This window comes from Trichomycterus rosablanca, chromosome 3 (assembly GCF_030014385.1).
Source record: "Trichomycterus rosablanca isolate fTriRos1 chromosome 3, fTriRos1.hap1, whole genome shotgun sequence".
NCBI classification, from domain to species: Eukaryota; Metazoa; Chordata; class Actinopteri; order Siluriformes; family Trichomycteridae; genus Trichomycterus; species Trichomycterus rosablanca.
The window spans coordinates 36276379-36295143 of NC_085990.1; the positions used below are offsets into that span (position 1 = coordinate 36276379).

General features: G+C 36.7%; 1 protein-coding gene across 1 annotated transcript; it reads right to left on the reverse strand.

Moving 5' to 3' along the window:
* Positions 1 to 1585: 1585 nt before the first annotated feature.
* On the reverse strand, positions 1586 to 18211 carry wdr48a (WD repeat domain 48a). Its single transcript, XM_062992061.1, has 19 exons — positions 18146 to 18211; positions 16441 to 16581; positions 16190 to 16268; positions 15744 to 15826; positions 14534 to 14663; positions 13953 to 14041; positions 13731 to 13832; positions 13377 to 13601; positions 11994 to 12068; positions 11338 to 11440; positions 9384 to 9481; positions 9184 to 9291; positions 7630 to 7726; positions 6745 to 6837; positions 6531 to 6636; positions 6347 to 6434; positions 6048 to 6124; positions 5256 to 5445; positions 1586 to 3681 (listed from the first exon to the last, which is right to left on the reverse strand). Exons 1-19 carry the CDS (start codon positions 18209 to 18211, stop codon positions 3586 to 3588), a joined length of 2046 nt encoding a protein of 681 aa, XP_062848131.1. The 3' UTR covers positions 1586 to 3585.
* Positions 18212 to 18765: the final 554 nt, after the last annotated feature.

An 18765-nucleotide genomic window follows, 5' to 3' on the forward strand; every position in this document is an offset into this window, starting at 1 on the left:
ACTTGATGCACTGCAGAAAGTGGACAAAACAACAACAAAAAAGGAATAATTACTGGATGATTGATTGGGTGTTCCAGCTCTAAAACACGTATTTAAAATGGTTTTGGTTAAAAAAAAAAAGCTTTCCACAGTTCAGACCCAAACCATAAGGAGAATATGTAGACTGTACTAAAACTCACTGCCAGAACAACACCAATTGTGCCTATTAAAGTGGTCAAAGGTCCAGAACCTTTATGGTAAAAATCATCTGAATGAGGTAAAAAGTCAGTCATATATTTGTCATAGAAAAACAACATCTGTAGAAAATTTAGAAATCCAATGAGTATTATGAAATACATTTGTAAACGTTTGACTTGCATATAGTGCATGAAGAGTTAGCAGTTTTTAAAGAAATGATTTTAAATAAAGAAAAATACTTGCTAACAACTATTATATTTCACGTAAATAAGAGAAGCTTTTACCGAAATGAAGATTCCTTGTTCATCTTTTTTATCAGTCATTAAAAAAATAATAAAATGTGATATGTTTAAAAATGAAAATTGTAAAGTACATTTAATGACCACATTGTAAATACTGTACTGTAAATAGGGCAAAAACCATAAGCACTGGTCAACATAAATGTGAAAAAAAGGTTAAATAATGTATCTCCATACTTTAAATAAGAGAAATGTTGCAGGCATGAATGCTCACGTGGTTTGGGTCCACAGGGCTTCCAGGACTGACACCGAAAAACCATATCTAATAGGACGATTGTCTATTAATGTGTCACTTTTCCTTGTAGTACATTAATCAGCTCATGAAACAACTGATAATTAGCTCATGAAAAATATTTTTTTTAAGTGTTAAAATGAGGGATGTTCATGAAGTTATACTTTCATATCGGATTCACAAATAAAGGGATCCCCAATCTCCTGGCACATCAGCACCAGATTGTTATTAGCATAAGTATCCTGTACTGAGACCCGCGCTTCTCTGAATTGACAAGCCTATGACGGCTGCACACTGTCGCACTCTTTGGCCATAATATTTCGACTTTATTCTCATAATCATTTTGACTTTAACCTGGAAATCATTTCGACTTTATTCTTGAAATCAAAACTAAAAAATATTTTTTTACAGTGGCCCTAATACGCAGTCGTAGGTTCAGGTGTTGGGAGCAGAGAAAACTTTGTACACCAGGACACACCAGTGCAAAGTTACCTCAAGAGTTGTTCATTTGTGTAGTCCAACAGAAAAAGCCAAACTAGAGAAAGAAAAAAAAATCTGTGCATTTGTTGGGCCATTTGTACTCATGTAAATAGCTTTACATGATAGTTTTTAATTGTGTTCCAACCCTGTAGAACCAATCATGTACATTTTCTTCAGTCATACTATGCCTAATGCCACCACAACACTTCTCCACAATACATGTAGTCAAACTTCCAGATGAACGGATTCAACTTTGTGGATTTGCGTACCTGGATTATTGAGCATGCATCAAGACACTACATAACTTAAAAATTAAATACTTAAATAATTCAATCTTAACTGCCCATTTAACCCTGCTCTTTTCTATACACGGATTCAATTAATACCAGAAGAGAGGTTTTAAAGTACATTAGTTTATTTAGCATTTTGGACTAAATCCAAAATATAATACATTTCTATAACATTGTGCAAACGTAAGTCATGATTTATGCATTCTGCAAAGCACAGTTTTTATAAATAAATGATATTCTGTATTTATAATTTATTACCTTTTTTTGCATTCAAAACCCATGGCAGCAGTGGTTCGCAAACTATGATACGAAAACCACTGGGGGTATAGCTCCCCCAGGTGGTACTCCAGATGATCTTAGAAATAATGTTGCATGCACTGAAACAAAAAGAATTTAATCCGTAGTTTTTGTAACTGTAATTTAAACCATGTTAAGTGGATCAGTATATGTGGGTACAAATCTCCCCAGCCAGACGCAAACATATTGCGAAACACCTTTCCAGCATAATAAAGGCTGATACAGCTACAAGGGGAAGAACTTCATATTAATAACAATTAATAAATACATGAGATTTTAAACATGGTCACAAGCAGGTAGCCACATGTAGTGTAGCTGGTGCTTCGAGAAACTGATGTGATCTGGGTGCTAAATTATTTATAAAGCTTGAGAACCTATGCTTTACATCAGTCCACTCTTGGCTGAACAGGTCAATAGTAGTGATTGGAGCACATGAAACTACTAAATCTTTTATAATTCACAGCAGGGCTGGGACTAAATTGATTATTTCTTTTAATATTTAAAAATAAAAGCACCTTTTGGGATTAATAGAATTACATAGGAAATAAAAACATCCTGATTTTGAAAGGAATGATTCAGGTAAAAGCGTTTACAAAATAATTACAGTATGTACAAAACAGCGGCACAAATGTATATAACACAGCAAACGTGAATGACACATCAGTTTTGGTGAAAATGTACCAGCTTTACAAAAGCCTTAATGCATGTCTATGCTTCTAGACTAAATAACATGGAAGTTTGTGAAAGCAGCGCTCCTGCAAATTTAACTAAAATACCTAACAGTTATAATTTAGACCCAAAACTATTGGTTAATTTCGAGTTTTCTTTTTTTCCATACAAGAAAAATCAAGATATCAAGATATAACAAACATCTCTGGAATGTAAAGAGACGGGTCAGTAAAAATCTCTGGTCTCTCACTCACAACACAACCTAACCGACTTTTAACACATCAAATGGGTCCAAACAACATATAATGCATTATCAGTATTAGTGAAATACATGAATCAGGTGTGTCTTCACTTTACAGTGTTTTGTTGTTGGTAGATGATTGGCTCATGAATGACAAATATTATGGGGCTGTGACTATTTAAATAAAGCATGTTGTCTTGGCACAAACAGCTGACAGCTATTACATCTCTAATGCACTTTAAATTGCAGATGTTTCTCCTTTTCCTCTCTGTGCTAATGTAATAAATCAGCCACCTTAATAAGTGTCAGGATTAGTTACCCGATTATTTACATGTTTTGTGGTAGTACATTTACATTCGAGGCATTTAGCAGATACTTTCATCCAAAGTGACTTACAATTATTATTGAATACAATTTGAACAATTGAGGGTTAGGGACCTTACTCAGGGGTCCAACAGTGGCAGTAATTTAACCACTGAGCTTCCACTGCCCATTAATAGGTGTTAATAAGGACTTTGATTGTGGGGTGCTCACACTCACAACCTATACATGATACATAAATTCTTAAACATCCTGGTAAAAGAACATGTAAAAAGAATGAACACCGCACAAAACGTCAATATGCATTTTAAATAGTCAAAACAGATGGCATATTAAATAAAAATCAAAAGATAAAAATCACTATTTCTATTTGTCAGCTGAATCTTCACAGTATCTCTCTTACTGTCCTGTCCTTAAAAAAACTGGCAGATCCAGTGAGCTCTGTGTTGAGAATTACAGACCATGAACTGTTGTAGGTGAAAGTGTCTCATGCATCAGATTTCATTAAGAAATGGACAGAGATGCACTGGGCCCATTGTTTTGAACAGGAATTGTGAACAAATGTTGGGATGAGGCTCATTATGTGGACTTCTGCCTGTAGTGAAGTGTAAGGTCACCCCCACTCTTCCATATAAAATGCTTCACTGTTCGCAAATCCATGTTGGGATCCAAAACCTTTAAAAGACAATTCCAAAACAATGTTACAGTAATTCAGATTATAATAGGAAATCAAACATCTACCACCATTTAAACTGGTATACACTATGATTTAAAAAACGTGGACACCCTTTTGATACCCATTGCTAACAGGTGTAAAAACTATATGAAAATTATAGGCTTCAAACATTGTAGCAGCAGCTTGTGGAGGGCTATTTCCTGTTTCAGAATAGCTGTGCCTTTGTGCAGAAAGGTAGGTCCTTGAAAACCTTGGTTGATTTATTGGTTTGATGGGTGGGCAACCCCATATTAATGCAATTGGTTGTGAATTGGTCTGTCTAAGCTGAAGTGTCCACATACTTTTGGCAAAATTATCTTAGTCAGTAAATAAAAAATAAATATTAATATGCAATTTTAAATAATAATATTAAAATGTATATAGCACTTTTCACAAACCCAAGGACACTTTACAAAAAAGAATTAGAGATGGAGGATCAGTCATAAAGAGATTGTGGAAGGCAGTTCTAAAGATTAAGGGCTGTGGACCTGAAAGACCTCCTACCCACGGATGCAAGTCTAATACTGCCGACAGCTAGAAGGCGATCTAAGGTCGGTAGGGGTGGGGATATGAAGGGCTTTAAAAGCAAGCAGGATAATTTTATATTTGAATCAGGAAAATAATGAGTAGCCAATAAAGCTGATTGAGATTTGAGGACTTCTAAATTCAGAATGAGCTGTAGCCAATTTATCAGCTTGGCAGGAAAACTGTTAAATTACAATAAATAAAGGAAATAAAGGAATAATAAAGGAAATTGCAAAAATCCAGGGGTGAAAAGATGAAATGCCATGACATGCTATTAAGTTTTAGTAAATAAGCTCTTTTCACTCTTATTCACAAACAGCAGTGGCTTTAGGTCTTTACACCAACCAGTCTTTAAACTACTAATCAACTGGATCAGTACAAGCGAGTACCACTGCTCTGGTAGATTTTATTCATTTTTATTCTATTAAGATTTTAACATCATGTTTTAGACACTTTGGTTACACTAATAACAAGACAGGTAAAGACCTAAAGCCACTGCTGTTTGTGAATAAGAGTGAAGAGTTTATTTACTAAAACTTAATAGCATGTCATGGCATATCATCAAGGGTGAAAACCCTTGGATTTTTGCAATTTCCTTTTTAACGGTTTTCCTGCCAAGCTGATAAATTGGCTACAGCTCATTCTGGTTACACAAAATTCATCCAGTTCACCTCACTTGCATGTCTTTGAAGTGTGGGAGGAAAAACTGAGCTCCCAGAGGAAACCCACACAAAGACAGACAGAACATGCACACTCCACACAAAAAGGACCTGAACCGTTTTACCTGGGAATCGAACCCAGGACCTTCTTGCTGTGACACGACAGAGCTACCCACTGAGCCACCCCCAAAAGATTTTAAAGCTTAAAGACTTGAAGGCTTTCACACTGGATATTCTGCAAGCTCCATCTGTTGAGAAGTTGCTTGGTTTCTCTTCAGCTGTGATCACCAACAGTTCAAAAGTCCAAAAGTTATTCCACTATCTAAATGCAGCCTCAAAATAATTCCTACCTGGTCCTGACAGAGCAGCTCAATCTTCTCCTCTGCAAGTACTCCCATGTCCTCTTCATCTTTCTGCTCACTAGTCTTTTCTCCAGCTGAACTACCTGTCTGGGACTCGTTGTCTAGATTAATTATCTTCTCATAAACATGTTCCATCACTTTTCTTACTTGGAGCATGTCACTTGCTGACAGTCGGTCTCTAAACAGAAAACAGCAAAGAACGATACAGCAGTGGTGTTAACATGTGTTTGCATATAGTTCATAAGCACAAGTAAGGTTTTTAATGTTTCTGGAACAAAAATATAAAGATAATAAAACATTTCTACTTTACTGACATTCCAGTGGTCGCTCAAACAAGCTCAACATGCATATTTTACATAACCTTCAGTGTTAACCCTTTAAACAACAAATATTCTGTAGTAATTCACTATTTTGAATGGTCAATTTCTGCCTTTAAGTGTTGAATATATTGCATTTTTTGTTTGTCAGTGTTCAAATTTCAAAACAAAAATGCTTGTAAAATGTCTTTTTGAGGTTTAGGAGTACTTTTCTGTTACCTATGGATATTACATTTTACAGATTCTATTCATTTTATAGACTATAACCTTAAATTGGCAATTTACTGTTAGATTTCAATGTACACCATGACCATTGTTATTACAGGCGTGATATTTACATTACATTAACAGTCATGGCATTCAGAACCCCCTTTTATCAAAAGCAACATGCAAATACATTGTATTTTTGGTATTAAAATTATTAAAGGATAAACACTTATTCCCATTTCTACATGTAACCTACTTTTTTAATGTCTTGGCACCAGATGAGGAGTGAGGCTGAAGGTAGAACGGGATTTTGTTGAATTTGGGCATGTTCTTCTGTTAAAAAACACAAAGCAGAGAAAATGTCAATTAGTCTTGCAGAATACGTTGTATGTACTGGTTCGTATAAATTATAAGCACGTTTCTAACACCTTCAGTTGTCAGTGAGGTACATGCAGCTTTAATGCGACATTCAGTCTAAGTAAGGTCTGTAATTGTAATTGATTAAGTCTTAGCATTCAGAACACAGGATCAGCCTGAACGGCCTTGAGCACTCACATCCACTGTGATGTCAATTACCCACTGTGGAACTGTCTCATTGAGCAGCATAGACTCAGTCTCGCCTCCAGAGTCTCGACACAGCAACCTGGACACACACAGCACTGTCATAATAGTAGTGGACATGCATGCACTCATTCCTACATATAAAACAGGTTATATATATGCTTTGTGAGATGCATACCTGAACAAAGTCCTTCCACCTGCCTCACCAAAGATAACTGGAGTATGTGGTGGCACTTGGAAATAACCATTTCCTTTCTGTAGCCTGCTCTCATGCTCACCATTTACTAAAACAACAACACACGCACACAGGAACGTAAAGAAATAATGCATTTAAAACACTGGATCAATAACATCAGAAAAGCAGAAACCTTAGACTGAACAGACGTTCATACCATGGTTCAGTTCCGTTTCATCATCCATGGGAGCGTTGTGTGTCCTGGGCCAGTACTCAAGTAGAGCTTGGAGAAGGAGCCCACCAAGATTCACTACAAAGTGCAAAACGGAAATTGCCTTTTAATAACAAGAACATGTATCAATGTTGGGAAGACCAGTTTGAACTTCTTGGTTAGTCTGGCTTGAAATGCTAAACCCTATTTATTTATTTAAAGTAACAAATTTTAAATAGCAAGAATCAGTCACTCTTATAATCTTTTTCAGAAACAGCTTCAATTTCAATAATAAGTCTGTTTTGGATAATAAAAACATGTGTACATTAATGAGATACCACATATTACTACAACAATACACCACCTTGCATCAATGTCTGCACTTCATGTTAGTAATTTATGCACTACTGACATTAATTAATACTCTTCCTATGCTACAAAAAACACAATGGACAACCAAAGTTTCTATAAAACCAAAACCCTATGTCCAGATGACATATCTTTTTTTAATAGTAACATTTCAAGGCAAATGTGTTTGTATGTGCTTTTTATAATTGACATTTTTTCAAAGCAACTTTTCAAAATCCAGGACCAAAAACCCCTGAAGAGCTAAAATATTACAAGCAAAAAACCTTAAGAGGAACCAGTCTTAACCTGTCCTCCTTGGGTGATAAATAGAATGAAGCTACCAGACTCTAGACTCAGAAGTTCATTAAAGTTTATTACACAAATCAAGTCTAAACCAGCATATGTAACGTCTCCATACTGTAGAACATTAGCCTTAAATACCTTACACATGAACAGCCAAAAGTAAGTTGATAGAGTCACCTGTTGTTACACATTTTAGTACTTGGCACAAAAAATTCCACTCTAATATAATACAGCACTTACATTTTGGGTCTGATCCATCAGGACTGGAAAATCCGGCATCTTTGGCTGAGACCCAGGCAGCGAAGCAATCACTTTCATCAAGTGTAATAGTTAGCATCTGTCAACCAATGCAATGAGAATTAATAAACTTGTCAATAAAATCTGTAAGAGATGACAGTATAAACCTGGATATGTACAGTCATGGCCGAAAGTGTTGGCACCCCTGAAATTTTTCCAAAAAATGAAGTATTTCTCCCAGAAAATTATTGCAATTACACATGTTTTGTTATACACATGTTTATTTCCTTTGTGTGTATTGGAACAACACAAAAAAGCAGAGAAAAAAATGCAAATGAGACATAATTTCACGCAAAACTTAAAAAATGGGCCAGACAAAATTATTGGCACCCTCAACTTAATATTTGTTTGCACACCCTTTGGGCTTCCTATAACCATTAACAAGCTTCTTACACCTCTCAACTGGAATTCTGGACCACTCTTCTTTTGCAAACTGCTCCAGGTCTCATATTTGAAGGGTGCCTTCTCCCAAGAGCAATTTTAAGATCTCTCCACAGGTGTTCAATGGGATTTTGATTCGGATTCAAAATATTTGACTGTAGGTACTGAGTTCTTTTCTCATTCCGTTTTCGGTAAACAGTAGAATGATGTCCTTTACCAAAAAGCTCTATCTTGGTCTCATCTGTCCACAAGACGTTTTCACAGAAGGATTTTGGCTTACTTACGTACATTTTGGCAAACTGCAGTCTAGCTTTTTTATGTCTCTGTGTCAGCAGTGGGGTTCTCCTGGGTCTCCTGCCATAGCATTTCATTTCATTCAAATGTCGACGGATAGTTCACGCTGACACTGATGCACCCTGAGCCTGCAGGACAGCTTGAATTTCTTTGGAACTTGATTGGGGGGTGCTTATCCACCATCCGGACTATCCTGCGTTGCAACCTTTCATAGATTTTTCTCTTCCGTCCACGTCCAGGGAGATTAGCTGCAGTGCCATGGGTTGTAAACTTCTTGATTATGTTGCGCACCATGGACAAAAGAACATCAAGATCTCTGGAGATGGACTTGTAACCTTGAGATTGTTGATATTTTTCCACAATTTTGGTTCTCAAGTCCTCAGACAATTCTCTTCTCCTCTCCTCAATTTCTCTCCTTTTTATCTGGTTTCAGGTGTGATTTTTATATTGCCCACACCTGTTACTTGCCACAGGTGACTTTAAACAAGCATCACATGCTTGAAACAAAGTTATTTACCCACAATTTTGAAAAGGTGCCAATAATTTTGTCCGGCCCATTTTTGGAGTTTTGTGTGAAATTATGTCTCATTTGCATTTTTTTCTCTGCTTTTTTGTGTTGTTCCAATACACACAAAGGAAATAAACATGTGTATAACAAAACATGTGTAATTGCAATAATTTTCTGGGAGAAAAACGTAATTTTCTGGCAAAATTTCAGGGGTGCCAACACTTTCGGCCATGACTGTATATACCTAAAATTAAAAGACCTAAAAAAAGTAATAAAAATCCAACAAGACAAATGAAACATAAAGTAATGCTCACCCCTGTTTTAAGATCAACAGAGAACCAGTTAGGCACATAAACCATCTTAAAACGTTTTTTGATCTCCTCATCAAACTCCATCTTGCCCAAATCTTCAACTTTACATGCCTGCAGACAGGGTGCTGTTAAATTACCAATTTATCATACAACGACTGAATGCAAAGAGACCATAAAAAAAGAATATATAAACCAGTCCATACCTTTAGCACGTCCCAATATGCTATATTGTTGTTGGTGTCTTTGGTGAGTATGTGTCGCTTGTCATTCAGAATGTTGCACTGAATTATACTGGCTCCACCTAGTGAAGAAATGGAGGTACTGAAAATCTGAGCTGCCATTTAAAAAACTTAGGCCAGTAGTTCTCAACCTAGGGTGGCATTGCATTTAATTGAGAAGCGTAAAACAAGAATAACACGTGATGGGAGGGGAAAATCAATAAGTTATTAGCATATGATTTCTTGTGATGTCATACAGATGTTTTTAAAATTTCCAATAGCCTTAGTTGGGTCTTGGAGAATGGACACATACTTGATTTGCCCACCGCAAAAGTGCAAAGGTCAACAGACAGTGACTATCAAAGATTCTGATTGTTGTTGATGCATATCACAACATTGTTTGTCACCCTTGCTGAAGTTTTTTTTTTTTTTTTTACACAAGGGGGTCTAAGAGGAACATAGGTTGGGAACCACTGACCTAAGCAATAAAAGTACCATAATAAGTACCAAAGTACCATAACAGCTTTAACACAAGAACCTAAAGAGTTCTCAAAGTCTGGATGATGTTTCCGTCCTCTGAATGGTTCAGGGGGAAGGTAAATCATTGTCCAAAAAAAGTGCCTAAAGTACAAAAGCTGCAAATTTGGGTAAACATAGCTTTGACTGCTGCTGTTTGAAATCTACCCCACTGACATTTAGCTCATAGCATGCCATTTGTAGTGTAGTCTTTAGTCTGGTTAAACTGCTTCAGTCAAGTAGTAGAACAGCAATAAATGTAACTACATCGTTTAATTTTGTTTACATTTCTTTTAAATCAGCAAGCGCAGATAATGCCACAGACACACTACGTGACTTTCAAAGCCGTCAGAACACTGTACTGTTCACACTACAAAACGTAATCTCTTGTATATGGGAGTCTTTAAAGTCATTGTGGTTTGCACACTACGGCTGATCAGCAAGGGAGGGCTCACAATACACAATCTTTCACCTGGAGGAATCGTAGATGAGTGATCTCCCTAACTATGTTTTGTCATAAAAACACATGGGTTTGTCAGTGACACAGGGTTTTTTTTTTTACTTCCAATAAATAATTCAAGATGTTTGTGCACTGCTTTGGAATAAAAAAAACAAAGTGGAAAAAAAGAATATGGGTAAAGGAGTGAATTGACTGGGATTCGCAACCAGCAGTGATTTTCTGTTCTGCAGAAAGAGTTAAAGATAAAATAAATAAAAACATGGGTATTACTGTTTGGCCTGGACAATAAGTTTACACATACAATAAATCCTTTTTGTATGCATTCTGATAAAACTATATTTTGCAGTGGCTATGCTTGTTGACATTTATACAACTCTCCTCCGGGTTTCCCCTCACTCAGTATCTTGTGTGCTAATTGGCTGTAGTTTGACACTGCAAACAATTTTCACACAACAGGATTTGGAGTCACTGACAGGTCCAGATATTTACCTAGTATATATTTTTCAGGAGTCAAGCAATCAGCAAACCTCTTGTATTGCATCTTTGAACAATTCACACATCGCAATCAAGAGCTGATGTGCCCCTGGGCTGGCGCATCTGTCAGCGACTTCCAAAACACATTGGCGAGCGGATAATTAGGGCTAAAATCATGTAGTATAAACTTGTGTAGTGGGCTGCTTTTTAGTGGGCTACTTCTAGTGGAAATGTGATTTCATGGCAAAAACTGCAACAACCTTGTGTCTTAAAATCATATTTTCTTCAACAGACAACACAATGCATGTTTTTACATATTACTGGTTACCACCTGCTCACCTGTTTGCTGACAAACATCTCCTACTGTTTCGATTAACCATGGACATTAGAAGATTTTGAAGTCTATTTTTAATAATAATTTTAAGCCTTTTTCAACTATATATAGTAAGTACAAAAAGGTGTAGAAATGGACATAGCAGCCTGTGGTACCTTTAATGACCTGGTCTGGCTGTGTGCACAGCGGTGTCAGAGGAGTACTGCAGTCATTGTCGTAATCACCAGATGCTCTAAAATTGTGCATGCCCTTCAGAGACTGCAAGGTAATGAAGATAAATATAAAGTGACGCAGAAACAAAGTTACTTTGCTCTTACAAAGACATTTTGTTGTAAGTGAAAAGTCAAAGTTAAAGTGCAGAACAGAGTTTGAACACTTTGTCTATGGATCTGCAAGAAACAATGAAAACACATGGTGTAGCTAGGCATATAACTCACTAATAATTACTGTATAATTGACTTCTTCATTTAACACAACAAAGCAAAAAAACTGCAACAGGACTAACATTTAAATATATTTACAGCATTTAGCAAGTGACTATATACAAACTAAGTAACTGAGAATTGCTCTAGGGCCAAACCATGGCAACCCAGTGGAAGGGCTAGAACCAGGGACCTTTCGATTACTAGTCAAGTTCCTGAACCACTGAGCTACCACTGCCATAGCAAATAAGTTATGCTTGTAAAATAAAAGCAAACGAAAAGGCAAAGGCATTAAAAAGCTTAGCTGGTTCAGTCTATATGATGCGTCAGGAACAGCTGGGGCAGGTGGCTGCTTTTTTGGCATGACTAAACAATGCAGCTGTGCTTACCCATTTGTTAACGGTGGACTTTGTGGTGGAGACCCAGATGGCTGACGGTGGGTCTGCTGACCTGTCCAGTTCCATCTGCCCAAGGACAAACATGCATTCAGCAATTTTACTTTCTTCACAATCAGGCATGCTTCTTATAACTACTCAATAGACAATTTTCCTTCCACACCTGTTTTCTACTGCTTTAGTGTCTTGTGTGCTGCCTGTTAACATTTTAGATGGTTACTTAAGGCCAAGAGGGTCTCTTAGAACTAGTGGATCTTTCTAATAAAAAAAAAAATCTTGACTAGTTAACCAGACTGATAGCTGTAGATTTTAGTAAGGACAACTGGTCAGCATTCATCCGTATTCATTATAATATATTTTACTCTCTGGGACATTGTCCATCAACACATAAGGGTCCCACTTTCACGAAACATGATCTAAGATGGTGACCCAAGTGATGAACATGTTATATTTTATGACACCCAAAAAAATAATTGAAAAATGCATTTATATTTTAAATCAAATACTCTGGGAAATAAAGCACCACTTGGAAATGTTTTATCATGTCATAAAAAGGTCATTTTACATTTAACTACAAGGGGAGACAATTTTCAAGTCACAACGTAGTATCATTTAGCCTCTTAAAAAATTAATACTGGAAGGGTGCTTGAGTGACACAGCAGTAAAAAAAATGTTAGCCCATAAGGACCGCAATTATAAACTTAAGCATTTGAATCTCAGCTCTGCTACCGGTCGTACGGCTGCCTACAAACAGACATGATTGGCTAACGTCTGCTGCAGACCCGATTGGATAATGACTGCCAGGTGGGAGGGCAGAAAGGATTCCTTATCACTGCTGCAATTACAGCCTCTACTGGCTGATCAATGGCAGTGACACAGAGATGGGTAATAATGGAGACTGATCCTATGTGCAGGTAAAAAGAAGCAGTTGGCAACTGCACACATGTCGGAGGGGGCATTTGTTAAGTACTGGCCCGCCTTGGCCAGGGTATGGGTCTGCAGCAGTGGGGGAAAGATATAACAGGGTAACTGGGTATGACTAGTTGGGCAAAAAAAGTGAAAACATATAAAATAGAAAAAGGAAAAAAAGAATACATACTGGAAGGCATAAACGAATACATACACGTTGTTAAAAATAACCCCATTTGCACCCCTCCTGGCTTTCAGTATTTGCCACACTTGCCACTTTTCACTGTTCTTGCAAAATTGCTTACATTTAGCCATATCTAAATGCTTTTTGAGTATAAACTGCCTGTTTAAGCATCTTAATGAGGTTTAGGTCTGAACAGCACACTGTCCCCCCCTTTTAAAGTGACCCTGTCTGGAGAGATTTCACATTCCTTTCTTTTTTTGGTTACCCTTTTAAATCTCACTCACCCTGAGAACAGAGGCCTTCTCTTCACAGATAAGCACCCGTATATCTGGATTGCGTAGATCTGTGCAGTAAATCTTACGGTCCCGGCCTCCAGAGTACACGTGTGTAAATGCTTCATTAACCTGCAGTGCCCACACGCCCTCATCATGAACACGATATGTGGCTATACACCTCTGCTGCCCCAGTGACCACAGCCTGATTGTGCCATCTGAGCTGCCTGACAGACACTGAAGAACATGAAGATAAGTGAACTTTACAGTACAAACTATATGGGAAAAGTACATTTTAGGCATCAACTCACTTATTTTGCATTTAGCTTATAAAAACCACTGAATATATAATTAACTGTTACTCACCTGAGTGCCATCTCGATTGAGGAGCAATGATTTTACATTGTCTGTATGTCCTTTTAACTTCATGAGCTTGGCACAGGTGCGTGGGTCCCATACTCTTAAAACCTGAAACATCAGACATCATTGTTCCATTGTGATGTGCCAAAAAAGAGACAATCAAAAAAGTGTTTTAACTGATTATTGTAAACATACTAAAATAAATGAATAAATAAAAAAAAGACAAACCTTTTCAGTGGATCCAGATACTATTACTGTGCCCATTTGGTTCATGGCCAGACTGTAGATTGAATCCTTGTTTCCACTAAGAGAAGATGCTGCAAAATAAAACAAGTAACTAATTATTATTTTTAATATGTTGCATTAAATGGTATAAACTGGTGGTTCTATGCATTTAGACTCATCAAGACGTCTTTATACTGTAAATATACAAGTTGAGACAACCCCAAACCAATATGTATCTACCCCCTTTCCTATAAAACCAGTTATGTATGGCAGGCCAGTTTCAAACTGAATAGACTTTTAGTATTTTATAATACCTTAACATTCATAATGTAGTAACCTACTTCACCTAAACTTAAACGAGCTTAAGAATTTAGAGGTTATTAATTATACAATTTATTTTTACAATTGTGTGATCAGAAAACCATCATTCAGCAATACAGTATACAATTACAATGCAGAATCTGCTTATTTTTTCCTTTAATCACTTTAATATAAAGTACACAATAATGAACCAAATTCAAACCGAAGTTGTTTCTGTTACAACAGTAAGTTATATTAGCAAGTAATGAACTGACTTTACTTACTAGTGACAGTGTTATTAGAGGCAGTCAGTGCCGTTAATGTATTCACATCCCACAGAAAGATCTGCCTGTCCAACCCTGCCGAGGCCACAAGTTCTTTGTCTTTAGCATACGCTAAGGCTTTCACATAATCCTAAAAAGAACAAAAAACAAACATCATACAGTCAGTCATAACTCAATAAATTAATTACAATAACAACAACATCTAATAATACTGATTAGTGTTTACATTTTGTATTAGAAATATTAAGAATATGAAAGAGGGAACAGTTAACTGTCCTCTCTGGTACTCTATTTTGCCCTCATAAAAATACACTGTGCACTATATTTGCTTTAGAAGTTAATGCGATGACTATATAAACACTTTATAGTGAGCAGGATCAAGTTGATCTGGTGCCACTTGGAAACACTATGTGCAAGGCAGAAATACATCCTGGATGCTGCACCAATCCATTTCAGGCCATCAAACACCCACTCCCTCAATTCACTCATACCTAGGGGGAAGTTTAAAACAGGCAAGCCTACTGCGTATTTTAGTGATGAGTGTAAAAGCAGGGTACCTGAACGAAACCCACATTAACAAGAGAAGCACATGCAAAACTTTATACACTAAGGCAAGGCTTCCAGAAACCATAATGCTTTGCACCAATGATACCAGCTGTGCCACCTTATCACCCAAGTTTAATATTACAATATACAATAGGCTCAAAACTGACCATGTACTACACCATGCATCTCAACATGCATTATTTTTGCACTCTTGTATAGAGTTGAGGCCTCTACCATATTTCATTTTCACACCTACATAACATACTGTAATAGCGTTTACATTTTTACACAAATTTAAACATATTACTTTGCTTTACTATACAGTCACATTCATATAAAATGTATTTTACCACACCCATCCCAAGTGGGGCGGTCCAGGTCCTTTCTGTGTGGAGTTTGCATGTTCTCCCCATGTCTGCGTGGGTTTACTCCGGGTGCTCCGGTTTCCTCCCACAGTCCAAAGACATGCAAGTGAGGTAAATTGGAGACACTAAATTGTCCATGACTGTGTTCAATATAACCTTGTGAAGTGATGAACCTTGTGTAATGAGTAACTACCGTTCCTGTCATGAATGTAACCAAGAGTGTAAAACATGACGTTAAAATCCTAATAAACAAACAAACAAACCACACCCATCAGTAGCGTTCATGTTGTTGTTATTACCTTATGGGTTCGCAATGTTGACATACAAAATCCTTTATGTGCATTCCAGACTTTTACTGTAGTGTCAGATGAAGCAGATATCACTGTAAAAATTAAAAAAATTAAAAAAATTAAAAAAAGAGTTCAGCTGCCATTTTCATTTTTATTATAACAATATTGGTGCTTTAATATTGTGGCAGTCAGTTTCACAATGGATCAAGCAAAAAAGGCTGAATATACTTGAAATGGTATATACAGTTTAGTGTAGCACAAGAAATACTCTTTCTAGAGAATAAGACTAAATACGGCATTGCATTAAATAATGTATATTTGCTAAATGTAAAATAAAATCTATAAAACATAAAATATTAAACATGTCAGAACCACTTTTTCTCCTATATGTTAAATTCAGCTGTGCATTGAATTTAAAGAACTTTATCAGGTTTGTCCAAAATTGTCTTTCTTACATGTTTTTCCATTGCAGCAGAGAACAATGTCATTGACCCAATCTGTGTGATGTTCCATTGACGCTATGTATGGATCCTGCTGCAAACCACAAAAGAACACAACCGTTGCAATGTAAGTGCATTAGCAATGCATGTTACTGATTTTTAACTAGAAAAAAGTGATTTGAAAACGTCTTGCCCATCAGTTAAGCCACTAAGTTTCTGATAACTAACTGAAAAAGTAACAAAAAGATAGAGCAACAAATTAATACCTTGTGCTGGTTGACGCTCCATATCCTGATGATGGAGTCTCGACCAGCGGTAAAAAGTCGATTAAGAGTTGGATCCAGCTGTAATGCATTAACTCCATTGCGGTTGTACTTCTCAACTTCATCTCTAATTACATATGAGACCTAGAGCATGTAAAAAATAAATTAAGAACATTTCTTGTCTTTACGTGTATAGTTCTGTTTACCATCACACCAGCAACCCGTAACACATGCACAACATAACTGATTTAAACACTGACTATTTCTACATGTTAATCAATTTGGTAATCAAATTGTTAACATTTCTAACAACATAATTATTAAAAACACAAAAACAAGCACACGTCAGCTTCCTTGTGTGAAAAGCGCACAATAATAAAAACACAGCTTCATTAATGTGATGCCCCAGTCGTAAAGCCAACAATTTTCTTGTAGAGAAACTTGATATTGTTAAACCTGAGTGAACTGCAATAGGCTGCAAAACTTTGAAATATTAATTGTCCTAAGCATCCCTCCTCAATATTGATTAATTGCATTTAATGCTGTAATCACAATAAATGGTGCCCCCCATATATTGATGTAAAAATGATAAATAAAGATATTCCACTCACTAGCTTTGCATAGAATCCGTCCATTTTCCCATCAGCTGTTTGTAGGGCAGTAATGTTCCCCCCATGCTTAGGTAATGGCTAAGGCTTTGACTAAAATGACCAAGGATGCAGATAAAAATACACATCCAATTGGCTTTTAAATAGTATCTAAGGTTGCTGCACCATCTAAAAAAAACGTTACCCCAAATCTGGCTTGACAACCCTGATCTTAGGACTTTCCAGTTTGTTTATTTTAACAGGGCAGTTATAGCCTAGCAGTTAAGGTGCTGGACTAATAATCGTAAAGTAGCTTAACCACTAGGCTGCGGCTTGCCATTGTTGGACCCTTGAGCAAGGCCCTTAACCCTCAATTGCTTAGACTGTATACTGTCGCAGTACTGTACGTAGCTTTGGATAAAAGCGTCTGCTAAATGCTAAGAATAAATGAATGAATGTAACAGTTTGTTTACTATCAAATATATTTACTTCAGCTTTAACTTCGTCATATTCTCGTTTTGTATAACATAATATTATGTGTAAAACATATGTACATCATGCTTAACCCAAAGTTTATAATTGACTTTAGCGTTCAAACAATAACTCCATTAGCAAGTGAATTAAGCTTACAGTGGTGCTAATCAAGGGGCGGATATGTATAGCTTTAGCTTACTGTGAGCTAGAAATTTACATGAGAGCAAGAAACATAAACTGTAACAGTCTGTAGTAAATGTACAACAGTCACCATGTTTAAGTTTCTCACAATAAACACAACATATTAAACATACTAAAATTAATAACATGCATGAGTAATCCTGTTAGACACCAACACTGGTTTGATATCAAATAGCAAGCTACGTAATACACATGGCACTTCAGTAGTGAAGTTAAATGCACTGTTTTATACGCCATGCAGGGTGTTCATGTAGGGAGCTTATACTGGTTTGGAATTAAACCACAGCTCACATACTCAGCCCACTCGGCGACACATTGCCTCAACACAGAAATGAAGAGAAAACACATGCACGACAGACAGACATGTCAATATAAATAGTCAAACGAGTATCACCGGCAGCTCAGTTTATGCACACGCAAATGAACGCCATGAAAGTGAAATGTACCTGCACTTTCCTCCGACCGGCAGCATTCTGCCTGTGAAGGGTCGCCATCTTACATGTTGACAGCATGACGTCACTTCCATGACTCGTAAAAAGCCCGCGTTGTGCTAGAAACTAGAATTAAACCGCATTAAAACCGAAAATTATCACAATTTATTTTATCAAATAATTCTACAACTAAAGTAATGTTTTCTTTTACTAAATCCACCTCCCTTCTTTAAAAAAACGTCGTGGATTATATATAATACATGGCCAACACTTGCATTACATGTAATTTTTTTTTTAAGTTAGCAGACAATTTTATCCAAAGTGCCTTACAATTGTGACCTGAATACAATCCAAGCAATTGCATGTTAAGAGCTTTAGTCAAGGGTCCAACAGTGGAGACTTGCAATGATGGGGTTATAAATCACACTTTATATAACAGAATGCCTTTATTTATTTATTTATTTATTTTATGCATTTTCTCCCTACTTTTAGCGCGTCTAATTTTTACCCAATTGCTCCGACACGTGAGCAGTACCCGGCTGCATCTTTTCACCTGCACGAAGCCAGTTCATATGCGAATCAGCCTTGTGCACAGAGAGCCACACCCTGATCGCATTATTCCTCTATTCTGTGCA

Excerpts from the sequence above, each read along its gene's own strand:
- wdr48a (XM_062992061.1), bottom strand. The coding sequence starts at position 18,211 with ATGCTGTCAACATGTAAGATGGCGACCCTTCACAGGCAGAATGCTGCC. Across the intron at positions 16,582-18,145 it reads CCGGTCGGAGGAAAGTGCAG|GTCTCATATGTAATTAGAGA; the intron begins GTACATTTCACT and ends TACATGCTCTAG. Across the intron at positions 3,682-5,255 it reads AGCTGCTCTGTCAGGACCAG|GTTTTGGATCCCAACATGGA; the intron begins GTAGGAATTATT and ends TGTCTTTTAAAG.